Source organism: Homalodisca vitripennis, chromosome 3 (assembly GCF_021130785.1).
Source record: "Homalodisca vitripennis isolate AUS2020 chromosome 3, UT_GWSS_2.1, whole genome shotgun sequence".
Classification (NCBI taxonomy): domain Eukaryota; kingdom Metazoa; phylum Arthropoda; class Insecta; order Hemiptera; family Cicadellidae; genus Homalodisca; species Homalodisca vitripennis.
The window spans coordinates 109,924,437-109,941,954 of NC_060209.1; the positions used below are offsets into that span (position 1 = coordinate 109,924,437).

The 17,518-nt window shown below is 30.4% G+C and overlaps 2 protein-coding genes across 8 annotated transcripts in view; one reads left to right on the forward strand and one right to left on the reverse strand.

Moving 5' to 3' along the window:
- The window catches only part of LOC124357289 (folliculin-interacting protein 2), a 43,125-nt gene extending 39,359 nt beyond the window's left edge, over positions 1 to 3,766 (forward strand). For both annotated transcript variants that reach the window (XM_046808938.1, XM_046808939.1), the window contains exons 11-13: positions 2,231 to 2,431; positions 2,510 to 2,651; positions 3,033 to 3,766. In XM_046808938.1, the coding sequence (XP_046664894.1) occupies positions 2,231 to 2,431; positions 2,510 to 2,651; positions 3,033 to 3,239 (550 nt within the window). In that variant the 3' untranslated portion in view covers positions 3,240 to 3,766. The remainder of the gene's footprint in view (positions 1 to 2,230; positions 2,432 to 2,509; positions 2,652 to 3,032) is intronic.
- A 2,371-nt stretch (positions 3,767 to 6,137) lies between these two features.
- LOC124357290 (DNA N6-methyl adenine demethylase-like) overlaps positions 6,138 to 17,518 on the reverse strand; it is a 127,487-nt gene continuing 116,106 nt past the window's right edge. For 5 of the 6 annotated variants that reach the window (XM_046808942.1, XM_046808943.1, XM_046808941.1 and 2 more), the window contains 3 exons: positions 13,656 to 14,626; positions 13,316 to 13,459; positions 6,138 to 12,290 (listed from right to left, as the gene is read on the reverse strand). In XM_046808942.1, the coding sequence (XP_046664898.1) occupies positions 11,907 to 12,290; positions 13,316 to 13,459; positions 13,656 to 14,626 (1,499 nt within the window). In that variant the 3' untranslated portion in view covers positions 6,138 to 11,906. The remainder of the gene's footprint in view (positions 12,291 to 13,315; positions 13,460 to 13,655; positions 14,627 to 17,518) is intronic. The other variant, XM_046808944.1, reaches the window with a different exon arrangement.

Here is a 17,518-nt window from a genome sequence, read left to right on the forward strand (position 1 = left end):
AAAATCAATTTAATTTTGCCTTTAAAAATCCTATGTAGAAGATCATTTGATCTTCAAACATAAGGACTGTCTTGAAGTTCAAACTATAATAAGAACTTTAAAAATTATATAATAACAAAAAAAGTTTAGTTTCTTTATGTTTTTAGAACTTTCAAAAATTATTCTTACAAAATATGCATTTTGCATTGGTTTTTTATAACGAGTTCAAAGTTTTTAGTAAAAGTTTTTCTAAACCTTACAATAAAATGTGACCACTAATTCTATTTGTATAGAGTCAGATATTATTAGTTTTTCATTAGTCCATTCTGTTTATCAATCAGTAATACTAGTCATATATATATATATATATATATATATATATATATATATATATATATATATATATATATACTGTATATATATGTAGTGAGCTTGTGAACTTGATAACTGCTATAATTTCTAATTGATTCAATATAAACATAGTATATAAGAATAGTGCTTAACATACATTGGATAAGTTTGTTGGCCAGCCTAAACCAATAAACATTCCAAATCAGAGGTCAATCTCATCTCTTCAAACTTTTCACTATGGGAATTGCACAACACAGACCAAATTGATTTAAAGAAACCTAAATAAATTTCAAATGACATTTATTCCCAAGTCTAGGAAAAGAGTGTTTACAAGTTTTCCTTCTTCAAGGTTGTCAAGTACAAAGTCAGCAAAGTTGATCAGGGCTGTAGTGGTATATTTCGCTTTAATGAATTACAATCACTTTCCCTATTACATTCACAATAGCTTTAAGAAAGACACTGGATAGGCCATAGATATCTTGACTGTTTAATCTTTTTAGACAATTTATATGAGACATTACCTCTTCACAAGACACTGTTATTCATTGGAAATTTGTAGCTCTGATGTTTTTTGAGTTGAAGCAGCAGCTGTCTCAACTCCACATTCCTCGACTGCCTCTCTTACAGAAGAAGTGAAGAACTCGTTGAATTGGTTAGGATCCATGAAGACTTGAGGTTGAGAACTAGCAGATGTCACTTTGCGTATAGCTTTACATTTGTTTTCAGAACTGTCAATGCTATCAGCAGTAAACTGTTCTCTGTTGCCCTCAGTAGTCTTCTATATTGAGACCGATATTCAGATAGTGCTTTATGAGATTCCTCTGTATTCAAAAGTTTATTTATATTTAAATCATGAAATGTCAGAAGTTTTCTTTTTCCATAAGATCTTCATTATACCACGGGAGTTTCTTCATTTCTTTTCTCATAACTTCTGAGGAATAGGTTTCATACCCAATTTCTAATATATCGAAAAACAAGTTAAAAATTTCTTGTGCGTATAGTTCCTTCTGAGGCATGACCAGTCTGCTTCAGCCAAACAAATCTAGTAGTCTTGAATAGGTTCATTTGTTATAGGCTGAATTAAAACGGGTTGTCCTGGCTTGACAGGTAACTGTGAAAAATCAGATTCCAAACTATCAAACAATACAGAAGCATGGTTTGAGATACAAAACTGTTCAACAGAGACAGTATATTCTTCTTGACATAAATCAGTAAGCATATTGTCCAAAACTGCTGTATCTCTAGTTGGAGTTAGATTCGTAATGTGAAGATTGTACTGCCTCAAGAGCCTAGCAAAGTCCCATTGATAAGATTTGGTGTAATCAGTCACCAAATCAATCCCCAACAATCAGAGATGCTCCTGACTATTGTAAGTAAATAAGCATATCCTCAAAGTTGTTTAAAAATACACGGTTACCATTCGGAGATCTATATAGACTGATTATATTTACATTACTATTTACAAGTTGAATTGCTGCTGCCTCATGGTGTATGTCCACATAGAATTTATTTACATCCACCAATTTATATTCCAGATTTGTCTTTGCATAAAGCACCTCCATGTTCAGCAGAAATTCGAGCATAACAGGCAGCTAGGTTATAGCCACTTAGGTTTTAGAATTCTGTCTCTTGGGGCTTAAGCCAATGCTCGGACATACAAACAAGATCACAGTCACACTCTTGCAGCACTACCTCTACACATTAATTCTGTTTTATCTGACTGTACATTATCAAGCCTTTATCAGAAAACGATTGCAGCGTTTACACCATCAAGTGCACAATGTCCTTTAGTAAAGACACTTTAGCACTCACAATAACAAATTAAAAGTTAAAGAGACCTAAATTAAAGATTACAGTAGTTCTTGTGTAAAATAAAGATTGATTTATATGGCGTATTTAGGTGGTTGGAGACTGAGACATGTGGTGAGGAGTCTGGTGTGGCCGCCTCACTGTATGGGGGAGTGAGTAACGTGTACAACCCAGAGCTGGTCCTCCAGGGACTTACTCAAGGGCTACCGGAGGACTTGCAACATTCCCTCCAGCTGGACAGGGATCTGGACTTAGCCGAGGCAGTCTGTATTCTCGCCAACACTGATACGTGGTATGTTACTTCATTGTCGGTAACAGAACTGTCTCTTATTGTTCACTCTGGTGACAATTCTAAGGTTTGTGTGTGTAGGGAGGTGCTGCTAGTCTCAAGTCACTCACTTATGGCTGACCGAGGCGGTGAGGTAGGAGTGAGAGTGGGCATGTCTCAACTTGTGGCCAACATGCTCGAGACTACCCAACAACTCTGCAGCCTGTCAGTGCCTGCACAGATGGTTAGTGCATCATATTTGTAATAATAGTTTGAATTATGCTTCAGGTAGTTTAAATTCCAGACTGGAATCACTTTCAGCATCATTCATTACGTTTTAATATTTAATTATATAGCATTTATGACATAAAATGTTAGTGAATGTCTTTGCGAGTTATGTAGGTACTCAAAATTAAAATGTATAACATATCAGTAAAACAAATAATTGGAAATCAGTATCTTAATTTGAAAAAAAAGAGGTATTAAAACAATGTGTCCAAAACAAATAGTACTCAAATCTATTAATAAAATATTTTATTAGTTTGATACATACAAATTTTAGCTATACTCCATCCACTTCGTTTACTATGACCATAATTTGCATATTATTTGTAATCTGTTACAGTGCTTGTCCCATGTGGAAACGAAGCTGTCAGAACTGTGTGTGCGAAGTCAAGCTCTGGCCGAACTTCTCCTTGATTCAGATTTTCTCAACATTGCTACCTTGACTTCAGTCCTCGACCTCGATGCCAATGATGTTCCTCTCTTGCTCTCTGTTGCCTCCACCCATACGCCTCTAGTCACGCGCAAATATGGACTCTCTTTTCAATAGAATAGACCAATATTTTATACATTAACATATCATTTTGAGGTTTCTGAATCTCAAGAGAGTTATATTTTAAGTTTCAGTTAATTATTATTTATTTTTTAAGTACAAATAAATGTAATATTTTTTGTTTTAAAAATAATCTTAAATTGGGAAATTTGCAAAAAATACTTAATCTGTAATAACTACTTAAATTGATTTTTCTCATTAATATGAAAAACCTCAACAAAGGGTGATAAAAAACTTATTATTTCTGTTATGATTCTAGAGCTATTCATCCTGTTATATTATTTATTAATATATCATATACAGAAAGTAAGCCCTCAGCAGATAAAATACCACACAAATTGTCTCTAAAGCATTTCAGATATTATACACATTTGTGTTGTAATGTGAACAATATTTTTATTTCCAAACTCAAGTTATTTGAGTTAAACTTTTTAAAATTATGACTAGATGGTGATAACAATATTATTTATAGTCAAATGAACTGTTTCTTTTCATTAAAAGAAGATTTTATAACCAATTTAAAATTTTGTTTTTATTTGTATTACCTCAGTCCTGTGATTTTGTACCATATCGTTCTTGTTCTTTTATTATCAACAGAATGTGATTAACTTAAATTATGGGTATTTTTGTCATTCTTTTTTATAATTACTTACCATTAGACATCAGGTTCATATATTTTTCTTAGGTTGACTTTCTTTGGCAGGGTGAGATTGAAAAATTATTTGATAATGAGGTTGAGTGTCTCGTAGTATTTTTTTAACTTATTCGTGACGTGAAGCAGTTCCTATTTTCATTGGTATTACATTTTTCTGGAAGTTTACGTACTACTTCATTTTTTTACCATAACTGTATTATAATATTGCTTTAGGCCATTGTGAATCATTGACAAGATGTGTCATCATATGATGGCCAGTCAGTACAGCTCATTTCGTACAGTTTGTACCTTGTGCTTCAGAATAGTTCCAATAGTACATGGATATTAGTTATATAATAATTAAATAACTAAATGTTGTAGCTAAGCGTTAATCTCGAGAACAGCTGGACTGATTTGGCTAATTCATTTTTTGAAATATTCATTGAAGTCTAAGGAAGCAAGGATGTAGCCAGCGAGGGGGTCCAAGGAGTCCGACGCCTTCCAAAATTTTAATTTTGTTCAATTACTTTTTTAACAAACGGTTATTCTCATTTAAATAATGCAGTATTACTGACATGTAGTACTGAAAGATCACTCTCAACATTGAAATGGTCCAAGATTTTTTTTTAAGTAACAAAATGAGGAATGAGTGATTGACTGCACTTACTTTCTGTCCACTACGGGAAAATATCAGTTCCTCCAGAGCAAGTACTAGATACGATGGCTCAGAATTCAAGAAGAATTTTACTTTTGTACAAACTCTTTTACATATCAGTTCTCAATTTTTATACTATGCACTGTGTTTTGCAGACAGTAAAAGCCTTTTTTCAGGGTGTTCAGTGTGCGAGAATTGTACTTAAATTTACTATGTACAGAAAAAATGCGGGATATGTACAGGAATTTTGAGCAAAATGTGTAACAAGTTGAAAATTAACAAAGCACATCTGATGCTCATATTTTGTAATCAAGTTCAAGGATATTGGGCGCTGTCTTTGAGGAAGAAATGGTAGAGGATTGTGAGTTGAATTGACAGTTCAAGGTTACATGCCACCAGTGAGAGTGTATGGGGTCCTGCCGGCCGATTAGTTTAGTCCGTTTATGTCTATACTATACACCACCGAGTGTCTAGTGACTGGGGAAACCAGGAATAGTCGGGGAATTTTTACAGTATGAAGAAAGTCATAGCAAAGTCAGGGACTTCATGATAGACTGGAATAATTGCCTGGTTAATCTTGCAGAGTCTCTACCAGTTATGGAAGTTCCGGAAAAGGTACAGATTTTAATGAAGGTTTACGGAAATCACCAAAAAAACTCATATTATGGCTTTGTTTTAACAGAAATGTTCTATTAAAAACATATGTTTTATAGCATTGTAATAATAACTAGTGGTGTGTCGAAGCCAAATCTTTGATGTACCGAATCTTCAAGAAAGATTCAGGTATGAAAATCCATCAATGAAATTCAACAATAGAATCTTAGAAGATTCACCACATTATTAATTATCGTGCGTATTATAATGATCATCAGTATTTAAATTACCAATTAAAATTGTCGTATTAGTTGGTATTAGATTTATGTTTGTAGATCGCCACGAGTCTGCTATGTATCTTCCTGGACAAAAACTTATTGGTATTACTTGATTTACTGATCGCGAAAACGTGATTTTGTTGCACTTTGTCTATGAATAACCGTAGATAGATATCTTAATTAACAAATTATATTAGTAAACCAATATTTTGCTTGTATATCTGTATTTATGTACATGTATCGTATATATATATATATATATATATATATATATATATATATATATATATAATATATATATATATAGTGACAACAGCCAATCAGCAGTTCACAAGATATCTTACCTATTTACATAAATCATGTTTATTGTTGTACCTTATGTATGAAAATCCATAAATAAATATCCTAACTAACAAATTATCTTATTTTGGTATGGTTGTGCTATGATGTCATAGTCTGAATTGTTAATAGATTTTTTTTGTTTAATTTCACATCTTTTGAAATATATTGATAATATAATTAGGCTTTAAATGTGATAAAGTAATGGAAACCATTATCTGATAAGAAATTCATTTTACTTTTATTCAAATAATTAAGAATTAACAGTTTGATATTTAATGTAGTCCATGTAGTTTGTCAGGTTTCATTACAAGTTAACATTTGAGAAGACATTAAAGTAATATTTCTACCACATGTAAGATAAATAAGTAGAAGGTAATAAATAAAACATTAACTATTGACAAAGTGTATTATTATTATATTCACATAAAAACAATGACATTGTACTGCTCTACATAAACTACAGGCTACTTACTATGTAAAAGCTACAAACAAACTGAAGTGTAAAAATACATTCACTTAGTCTAGTGAGAAGTTACTTTTTAAAATTGGGACCAAAACAAACAGTGCCTAGGAAGACAATTTTACAAACATTTCACGGGTTATCTTCTGGGCAACAAAATTTGTACAAAATGTATTTAAAAACTCTAAAAATTGATTACTATATCATCAACACTTTTTATAATAATTTAAGAATAAGAGTGACAACATTTTTTGATAGTTTACAATCTTTTATGACAAAATGTGTCAAAAATATACCATATATATTACACACTGTAGAAATATATTAACATATTTTGTCTCATTATACAGCCTGGTGGATCATATATCCACAAGACTTCTAGACTACTTTTGTACAGGTAAAATGTCTTGGCGGTAGAAAAATTACAATCACTCAAAGGTGTAGTTGGATCCTATTATTTGTACTGGCTCAACAAAGCTCGCTTTCAAATAAAAGCCTTAATATTAAAACAAGTCACAGGACACATCACATCACAATACAAACACTATAATTATATTGCTTTACTTATTTTTTTGCGTTTTCTATTATTTTTTGTATAAAAAAATTACTTTTCTCTCAGCAAGGCAAGCGATATATTTAAAATATCAATCTCAAAGTCTACAAAAGATATTGGATTTTGTTTCACACGCTAAATAACAATGTATATATTCTATGGTTTTGACACAGTAAAAATGTATGCATCCTGTATAAAAGAGAGAGGCGCATCGTTATATCAGGGATTGAACCTATAATTTAAAAATATTAACAAACTAATTTAATGTTTCTCAATATAATGTGACAAAATTACTTGGTTAATTAAATTGATATTGAAGCTTGTACTAATACCTTTCACTTGTCTACATAACTATTTAAGCAATATTGCATAATTTAGTTATTGTTAGTTTAAATAAAAAATATTAAATATTCTTGTATTTTAGGTGGAATTAATGAATAATAATGTGAATATTATGAGTTTATAAAAGATCGCTCCCTGATACACGATAAATATAAAAACTGCCAGAGATACATTCCGCAGGCAGTTACTAACACAGGATGCCACTCAATAATTGTTGTAACGGTTTTATGTGAGCAAAATATTTTATTTGTAGTGTCTTTACAAATATTTCATTTTCAAATATAAAAACCAACATTATTAAGTGTTCGTAAAAAACTAACTTTTACAGACATTTACCTATATACTAGTCAGTACTGGGTTGACTATTCTAAGAAATAAATACCTTATCTAAACACATATATTATACACACTAATCTATCCTAGACTACATTACAACAGACCAGGCTTACGGTTCCACGTAGGCCAAGTAAATTCAACAGAAAATATTACAATTTGAGGACCTCTCTGTAGGAATCCTGTACATTCGAGAATAAATTAAAAGTTATCTACACCACTACTGCTCGTCAATACTTTAATCTTTGATTTAAAAAATTGTACTTTATTTTATTAGCATAAACTAACTTTTAGTAAAATGACAGATTGTTCAAAACAGTAGTAAAAAGTTAAAACACAGTCCGTTTTGTTATAACCACAAAAGCACTGTTCAATAGAACGTGATCACAGTGACTAGTTTATTCTTATAGTTTGTAAGGAGCAAGGCTCATGGTAATTATAATGAGTTAACAAATAATTTCTAAAAAAACTTTGTTTACTTAAAAACCATGAAAATAAACCATGTGATAATCGTTTTCTTTCTGTATATACAAAAAATATACAAATAAACCTAAAACTAACTATTAGTTTTGAACCAACAACCACTGGAGTGGTGTTCAATTTGGCATATATGACTAAACCTAAACCATGCACACTTCCCTCTCATACGGAATAAATAACCAAGCACACAGCACAAACATACACACGCACGACTGGAGCGTAACAGCACACTTATACACCAGTTAGAGTTGCATGAACACAGGCAATTTCGATAAAAATGAGATCATTACTTGGCCAGATCAGCTGGCTTGTTACTCCTCAGCAGGCATACCAACTTTCGGACAGAGTAGATTTGAAATATTAATATCAAGACTTTTCATTGTTACCGAAAAACAAGGAGACCTAAAAACCTGTCAGGTCGGCTATAGTTAAAACAAGTTATAAATGTAACACACACAGTATATTATTAAGAAAACAATATTAAAATTTATAATAATGTTTACAAACTACCAATAACACTTTATGGGCCAAAATTATATAACTATTTTGTGTTAATCAAGTATGCATGCATAAAAATATAACTTTTATTAATAAAATTAGCAAGTGATTGACTCAATATAAAGCACTTATAAAATATATTCCATGCAGACTAACAATTATCTCATTAAAAATTTGTAAATAAATGTAACATTATTACTATAATGGAAAATATCAAATGGAACACAAGAATGTTTCATAACAATATATTTTACAGTTTAAAACAATATTCAAAAAAGTATGTTGCAACATAATAAATAATGATGTTGAAGATTAAAATAATCAAATTACTATTATATTAAGAAATTAAAATGAAATATATTAGATCACATGAAGACATGCTATAATGACTCGCTCAACGTTTATGGGAATATAAAACAGTAAAATACTGATTGTGGCAAAAATGTAAAATAAAATCAGGTGGTAGTATCAGTAGAAACTACTAGTATGAATAATGCCGTTTTGATCAATGGATGTACTGTTTTTATTTTTATTGCTTTACGTAAAATCAGGTATTTAATATAGTTTAATGCATTTTCTTTTTAATTGGTAAATCTAAATTGATCTTACATTGGTCGTTTTACAACAAAAAAGTGTAGATAGCTATTTCCAATTACTTAGACCTGTGGTACAGTCAATCCCAATTACCTGACAGTGTATCTACATTTTATGAATTGATACACCCCCTCTTTAAAAATAACAAAAATGTGAAAAGTTAATGTTTGTCAAAATAATTATAATCCACAGTTACACAAGTAACACAAGAAGTCAGACTGGTTGGAAACTTACACAGTTGTCAAGCATCTTCCTAAACATAATTGCTAGTGTTAAATTTTTATATGAAACCAACAAATTTATAGATTGTTGACAAAGAGGTTTGCACTATATTTATAAGTAATCAATCCAAAGATTTTTTATATCGATTTGTCATGTTTTCTGTTTTGATTGTTTAATAACAAATTTTTATACAGGAATTTGCACCCAGAAGTATCCGTACTACAAGGAATTTTTAAAAAAGTTTAAACTTTTTAATTTTGTTTTAAAAAAGTGATGTATATGCTGTAAAATCTAGGTACTTCTATTGTTGGCTTGTAATTCTTGCTACACTACCCATTTTCTAGCATTATTTGGACAAATTGTGCAGTAATAACATGAATAAAGTAACATATGAAACTGGAAATCAACCTAATAAGAGAGATGATCTTATACTTGATATGTATATGCATACGGTAAATATTCATATGACTCTCACAGCATATCACGAGTACAGTTGAGTTGGAAAATAATAAATATAATAACCATGAAAAGTTTTTTCAAGAGATTTATAAAAAATCCATGTCTGTTAAATAAAAAAAAAAAAACAGATATGGATTTTTTATAAATGTTTCCCAATTGGACATTTTGTTATAAGCAACAATGGTTATTTATATATTAATCACTTTCTATTTTTAATTATAGGCATGCTAAATCCTTGCATGTCCAAGTTTATTTTGTTAACAGACTGAATATAATACATTATTCATTAATTATTGTATAATAAAGCAGCTATAATTTATCAATTCTTATATTATTGATTATCAAAATAGCATGTGTGTGCTATATTTTGATTATTATATGTGTGTTCACTTAACCTTGAACGAATTATGGTTTTGTTTTATATTCTTGTCAATGTTTCTATTTAATAATCCAAGATATAAGGTCAAGATTCAAATTGATTCAACCCTTCCTACCATAGCTGTGTTATGTGTATCCAAGATAGTTGGGATTTGACTGTATATAACAGAAAAATGAAATGAAATCTGTACTGATTTGTGGGTTTTATGATGGTAATTTTTTTCAATTACATTTATACTAGTGACTATTGTCATTGACATTTCTTGTCTTAATACAGTAACTAACAAAATATATTTTACCAGTCTTATTCTCCATAAAATTTGATTGGTTAGATTACAGAGAAACATGCTAAAATAAGATAATATTAACTCATTTTTACCATTTAATGCGATCTTGTGACATGAAGAATATCTCAAAGGAGTTTCTTCTGTTTATTTAAACTGCATTTACTGAAGAAAACCTCTACTTGTAATTTTAACATTATTTGAGATATATGACAAATGAATCCTATAGCACCAAAAATAAAGAAAGAACATATTTATTGCATGAATAAGATATCTTAAAATGTCTTGTTTATTTCTGTTTGTACAAAAAAGTTTATTTTTATTTTTTCAAAAAAAATGTCAACAAACTTTTAATGTTAGTTTTAACATGTTGCAAACATTTTTCTTGTCCCTGATATATTTTAAAATACAATTTTAATTTGTTTAAAGTAAAAGTAAAACAAACTACTACATGCAAACATTTTTTCTCTTGTAATTGTTAACACTTTACTGCAGTATGTGTATATTAAAGACCCACAAATGAAAATAATTTTCAGACATTTAATTTCCTTCAAGCGATAGATGATAATGCAAAACTGGTATAATTAATTTATGAGGTATTTATAAAATTAATTTCATATGTTTAGTCCTTTAAAATAAAGCATATATAAATAAGTCGAAACTAATGAGTTGTACAGTCACAAATTATGAGTAATGTTATTTTCTGTTATTATATTCTGATAAACTGATCAAAATATTACTAACAATATGTTATCATTGAGTACTATTTAAAATAATAAATAAACCATAAACTAAATGTATTTATTTATTATTTACGAAGTACTCTTATTAAAATAATATTATAGTATTAATGTTTCAGCAATACTGTGTGTCACACTTTAAAATGTTGAGCAAACAATTATTACTTAATAAAACATATATATTAATACAATGACATTGTAGTGCAATTTTAAAATACTGACTGTTGACCAATTAAATAAAGTATGAAATAAACATTTTAATACTGTAAAAATATGGCAGTGAAACTTCAAACTTAGTAAAAATAATAATATATTGGTAATTTTTAAAAGTTAAATAATTAGTTAAATACATATTGCTCAAGAATATGATAAAATGTCTTTAGTCACATTAATTGAAATATCCATAACATGAAAATAATCAATTTAAATAATCAAGTCATTAACTAAATTGTTTTGATTTTATAGTAAAAAACCATCAGCGTAACAGTGAAATAACATACAATTAAATAAAATACATTACACTTTCATTTTTGGAATCAATTTCTGTCACTAATTGAAAACTGATTAGAGCTCTTTCATAAAATTTATACTGTGTTTTGTTACAGTTCTCGATAAAATATATGTTTCTAGGTATCTATAATTAGAAATTACAACTTTACATTCCAAAGGCAGTATAATCTATCTATATTTCACTGCCTTTGTTGATGAGCAATATTTTCTCTCTACTGTACATTTTTCAATAACAAAATGTATAATTTATATATTTTAACTAATTATTTAACTTTCATAAAAAAAGAATTGCTTAAAGTAATTTCATGTCAGCCAGGTGTGCCACCCTCCTGATACGGCCCTGTGACCATGCAGGGGTGCATGGGGAACAGTGTTGTCCAGGTGGTAGTGGTGAAGGTGGGGGAGCGTAGCATCATGTGAGCCGCACGATGTATGCGTGAGCCCGTTCCGGTTGCATTTGTGTTGGCAACAGTGAGACCCAACTTGCGCAGACGACACTTCTCTTCCCACTCTTCCCAGCCGTGTCGTGACCGATTCAAGTTGCGGTGTTGGTAAAACACTAAGCTGATGCGAGTAGGGTGCATACGGTTGGGCTTACGCAGGGCTGTCGTCGCATGTAGTTCGTGTTTGGCACACTCAAACAGTACGGAACCATGACCCAAAGCAATGGCAACACCACCCATTTGAGAATCCTGAAATACATCTCAGTATAAACTCTGAATTAAAATAATAAACTACACCGATGTCAATATCATTGTTCGGTCAAGTGAAGAAGTTGATCAGTCAGTTGAACAGCATGGTTGTAACACTGCTTAAAATTGTGTAGTTACTCAACTAGAAATAAATACAATGAGGATATAAAATAATTTCATTAGCAAATTTTGGTAGTTTGGAAAACATTACAGTCCTAAAGCTACTTCGATTGGTAATTTACAACTGATTCAAATTAATATAATTTTGATTCAAACTCCTTTATATATGTCCTTTATATGTACACAGTATTGGACATGTGAGGAGTTTGAATCAAAATTATATTAATTTGAATCAGTTGTAATATACAAATATTGATTTATATACTTATATATATATATATACTTTTTATTCATAATTCTCCAGAGTTAAAAAATAAGAAAATGTATAATCTTTGTTGAACGTTAATTGAGTTTATCATAACTACATTGTTTATTTCTTTTCATATTAACCAAAGTATTAATTTAATGATCAGTTTTGGTTAAAATATTTATTGCTCAACATTGAATTACAATTTTTTAACCCTAAAAAAACAGAAAAAATAAAAGAATTTTATCAAATAGGTTAAATAATTCTTATCTTATTGTAACTAGCCAAAGTCTAATCTGGTTCACTATTGTCTCCATTGATTTAAAATATATAATTTTAGTGGTCACTATATTCCATGAAAATTGAACATGGAAAATATTAAATGTTGACTTATAACTCATACATAACATTAAGTACAATTTCCGAAGTATGGATGATTTTTTAGTATGCCTAAATCTGTTTACTATTTTTTTGTAATTCCCTACTCATAATAAAATTATAGTTACTGTTACTACCAAAAACCTCTAGCAAGATTAGAAACCAGAAAGACTAACTGTACCATCATTGTTGTGGGAGATGCCCGACGACTACCTCAATGTAAAAAAGAATGAGGAAACCCATTAAATCAGTTATAATATAATGGTAATGAAGCACATACCTTGAAACATTCTTCATTCTGAATGAAATCAAGGACCTCGCCAAGTGGTTGGCTGCGTGGTGGGGATGGCTCTGGAGGTACCATGGGGATGTATGGAGTCGGCCCATAAAGATCCCATCTTGGGAGCTGAAACTTTGACATCCCCTGTAAACAATAATTTATAGACGTATAGTTCCATATATTATTTCATTAAGTTAATATTCTTATTTAGTATTTTTTAATGTTAATGATACTTTATATTTTTAATTGATGGTACCAGTTTCAATGTACAGATACAGATACAGATAACTTTATTCATGAGCTTCAAGCACAGAATGGTGTTCAGCAACACAATTCTCACCTGGTAACCATAAGGTGATGAGCTAGCACTTGGGGTCGATCTGCCGTCCTCTCTCTTGATAGCATCACTGGTAAGTGAGCTGGTCTCTTGTTCTACCCAGGACCTATCGGTATGCACTGCAGATGGTGAAGGCAAGTTTTCATTTGACTTCTGGGACGGCCAAGAGATATTTGATTCTTTTTTTATGACAGGTTCAATGTAAAAATTATTGTTCAGTGTATGTTGGTAACTTTCAGTCATCTCTTCCGACTTTTTCTGGCTGTAATCAGTAGGCCAAGACTTGTCAGGCAAACCTCTGGTCTGGACTGAGGCATAACTTTGCTGCACAAAGTTGTCATTCCAGGCCAGTTGTTTTTCCACACTCCACTGATTAGTAAGATCAGAGGTGGCATTTTGAAATTCACTTTTTACAACTAGATTTTGGGGAAATTCACATTTAGCAGTCTCTGATTGTCTATGAGAGGTAGTTTGAGTTTCTGAATGAGTCTGATTGTCTTTACAGCTCGGAGGAAAAGGTTTCAAAAACGTAGGAGAAGGTTCTGTGGGCGATTGGGGAGTAGAAGACGAATGGTTATTTCTCGAAGGTGGTCTTCCCCTGGGTACTCTAAAAGGTGATGCTTGTGGAGAAACTGTCGGACTAGTGAAATCCCAAGAACTTTCATGATAAGGCCACTCATTAGAACTTGAAGGAGACAGTAAAGGAGGAGTTGCAGATGATGTTTTCATACTAGGTGACATATTGGCAGGTACTTTAGGAGTTGGTGTCCTCCTCTGAGAATGGGTAGGAGACGCTAAGGCAGGAGAGACTCTGGACGACTGAGAACTGTGGTACCAAACGTGAGGGCTAGTTCCTGGCCTACTCGAAGACTGCATAGATGTAGTAGAGGTGCCAGAGCTAACTGCAACATTAGTTGTGCTGTCTGGGTCAATCTTGTCCACTCCTCGCATCTCCAAGTTTTCCCAACTGCCACCTAGAAACAATGAAGAAATTATCAATGTTGCTATAATAGTTTATAACAAATGAATATAATTCAAAATGCTATATAACAATAATATGTTAAGGATTGGATTATGAGCATAGAACATATAGAGCAAGTTTTCTTTTCTATTATGCGTTAAATTATGCGTAAGTGTAAACCTGTGTTACTGTATCCTAGCAAATTTGTGTAAGTTAATTTCTGGATTATCTTTTAAGTAGTAGCATACCTTGATATAGTATTCCAATTACACCAAATTGTATTCACTCTCACCAACACAACCACATGCCATATAGATCACAATAAACACAGTACAAATATAAAATATTTAAAACACTCACACAAACCGAAACACAAGCATGCACTGAAGACTTTAACGACATTAGTTTTTTATTGGTTTGTATAGTTGTTCCTCAATTAATCTAGGCCCTGTCTGAGTTTTATCTATCAGCTGTTTGGTCTGCTTGTGCAGGGGGAGGGCAGTCCCTGCAATCTGTATTCATAGCTCAAATGATCAATGTCTAATATTTTGTTATCTTTGTAATATTGTATTTTAATATAATTATTTGCAGACACTTTTAGTATACTTTAAATTAACAAAAAATATTACTGAGTTTGGTTTCCAATGTATTACTTTTACAATTTCACCTTTAGTCAAGTTTAGGATGGATATGTATTTCATTTTTATCCTGCCAGCTATAAAAATAAGTTTGTCCTCCAATCAGGCTAGGCGAAGGAGATTCCTCGATATGCTCTTTATTATTGGAAATTTAACAATGAATGTACTTCTTTGTGTTTTTTTCGTGTAAGATTTTATTCTTTTAGTACAGAGTAGTATTTTGGGTTTATATAATAAAATTGGAAATTTATGTATATATATATATATATATATATATATATATATATATATATATATATATATATATAAAGAATGAGAGGAATAAAGAATGATTATAAGATATTACTACCTTACTGCTTATTATATAGAACCAGAAGCTGTGACTTTATACAATAGCAATATTATCTAAACAATAATTTGTTGCTTGTATATATAAATAATCTCATAGCAGTAATATATAGTATAAATATAGTGTTAATATGAAAAACAAAATTGTAGATAATAATGAAAAAAGTATAAATGCAATGTGTAGTAATAATTTGATGCATGATTATACTATAATTTTGTAACTACTATTCGAATATGCCTGATTATTACCATCTAAGTTTTTCAGGTCCACAACATGTCAAAACATTGGTCAGATATTTAAATTCTTGAAATATTTAAGCTCATTGTAATGAGTCATCTTTAATCAACAGATGTTATACAAAACTTAACATCTGCTTGAATAAATGAGTTGAATGGATAGGAGCTGTATCATGGCTGGCTTATCCAACCAATGACTAGTATGATTAATATGATTTCTTTATCATATTAATATTCAAATCCTAATTTAAAGTATTTTATTGCACATTTACATCTGAACAATTACATAATAAATACAAACAGGTGCATAGTCAAGTTCTTTAAAAGTATAACTAAACTACAAGCGTTGCTGTATGTACTGCATGTATTGTCTATATTGTATTATGTCTATAAAGAATAACAAATCATCCTTATTTTACATAGACTGAAGTCATAATATTATGGTGTAATAATTAATGATTGCATGGGTTGGGTTTTTAAATTGATTAGTTATATTATTTGAAAAATCTTTCTGCATTTCATTTACACTGTAATAAACTTTTTCTATGAGGTTTCTAATACTATTTTGAAAATTCTTATTTTTAAAGTGATAAAGGTTAAACAATTATATAAGCGAATTCTCATATATAGTGGACTTTTTTCAAATAAAGAAGTTTTATGAATCGGATAGGCAAGAAGATTTTGTGTCTAGTATTATGATAATGCTGATTTTTGTATTGGTCAAAGGTGTTTGGATTTTTATGGACTACGTTCAACAATTCAAAAATATATAGACCTTTTCTAAAATTATGAAATGATGCCATGAGTAGGCCCATTATTTTACGTATTATGAATTTGGTATGTGATAAATATCCACATTGTACAATTAAAAGAATTTTTAAATAATCAAAATTTATAGTATGTTAATTTGCAAACATGATTTTCCATACAAATTTCCATTGCAACCCTCACTGCACATTGAGCAGATTGTGATAATTTTCAACAACTCCTTTTTTGTATACCTTCCCCCCCCCCTACATGTAAAGACCAATCATGTTTTAATTAAACTACTTTGACATATTTCAGTTTTAAAATTGTATAACATAAAGGCATTGTAAACTACACACATCCTCGTGGCAATATATTGCCACTTTGTTCTCAAAAAGCTTTAAAATAAATAATTGCTGTGCTAAGTAAAATGCTGTAGTGAATACTTATCGGGTTCTAGACATTTTGTTACTACTCCTATGGTAACATGTTAACACATTGACTTCGGTGGATACAGCTTACTACTATCCCGGTTGTCCTAAAGTCAGTACATGGTTCGTGCCGCAGTGAAAGTGTTAATTCATACTATGGAATAGCATATTGAGTCATCTTTATGCCAGTCTGCGGTCTACTAGTAATAATTATAAATATGTGTTGGTTTAAGTAACTAAATCAATAAAATCATTAATTCTTTAAACTATTTCAGTAAAAATATTCTACATTCACAAAGTGGGTATTATAAATTTTCTGTTGTTTACTCTTCAATAAAATTGAACACTTGATCAAGGTTATACAAACATGTAAAGATATCGTTGTTTACATTTTAAAATGTTTTTAAATAGCTACATAAATTTCACTTTATATTTGGAAAAGCATGCAAATTTAAATGTTTTACTAATATTTTATGAGTAAGACTGATTGCAATTTAGATAAAT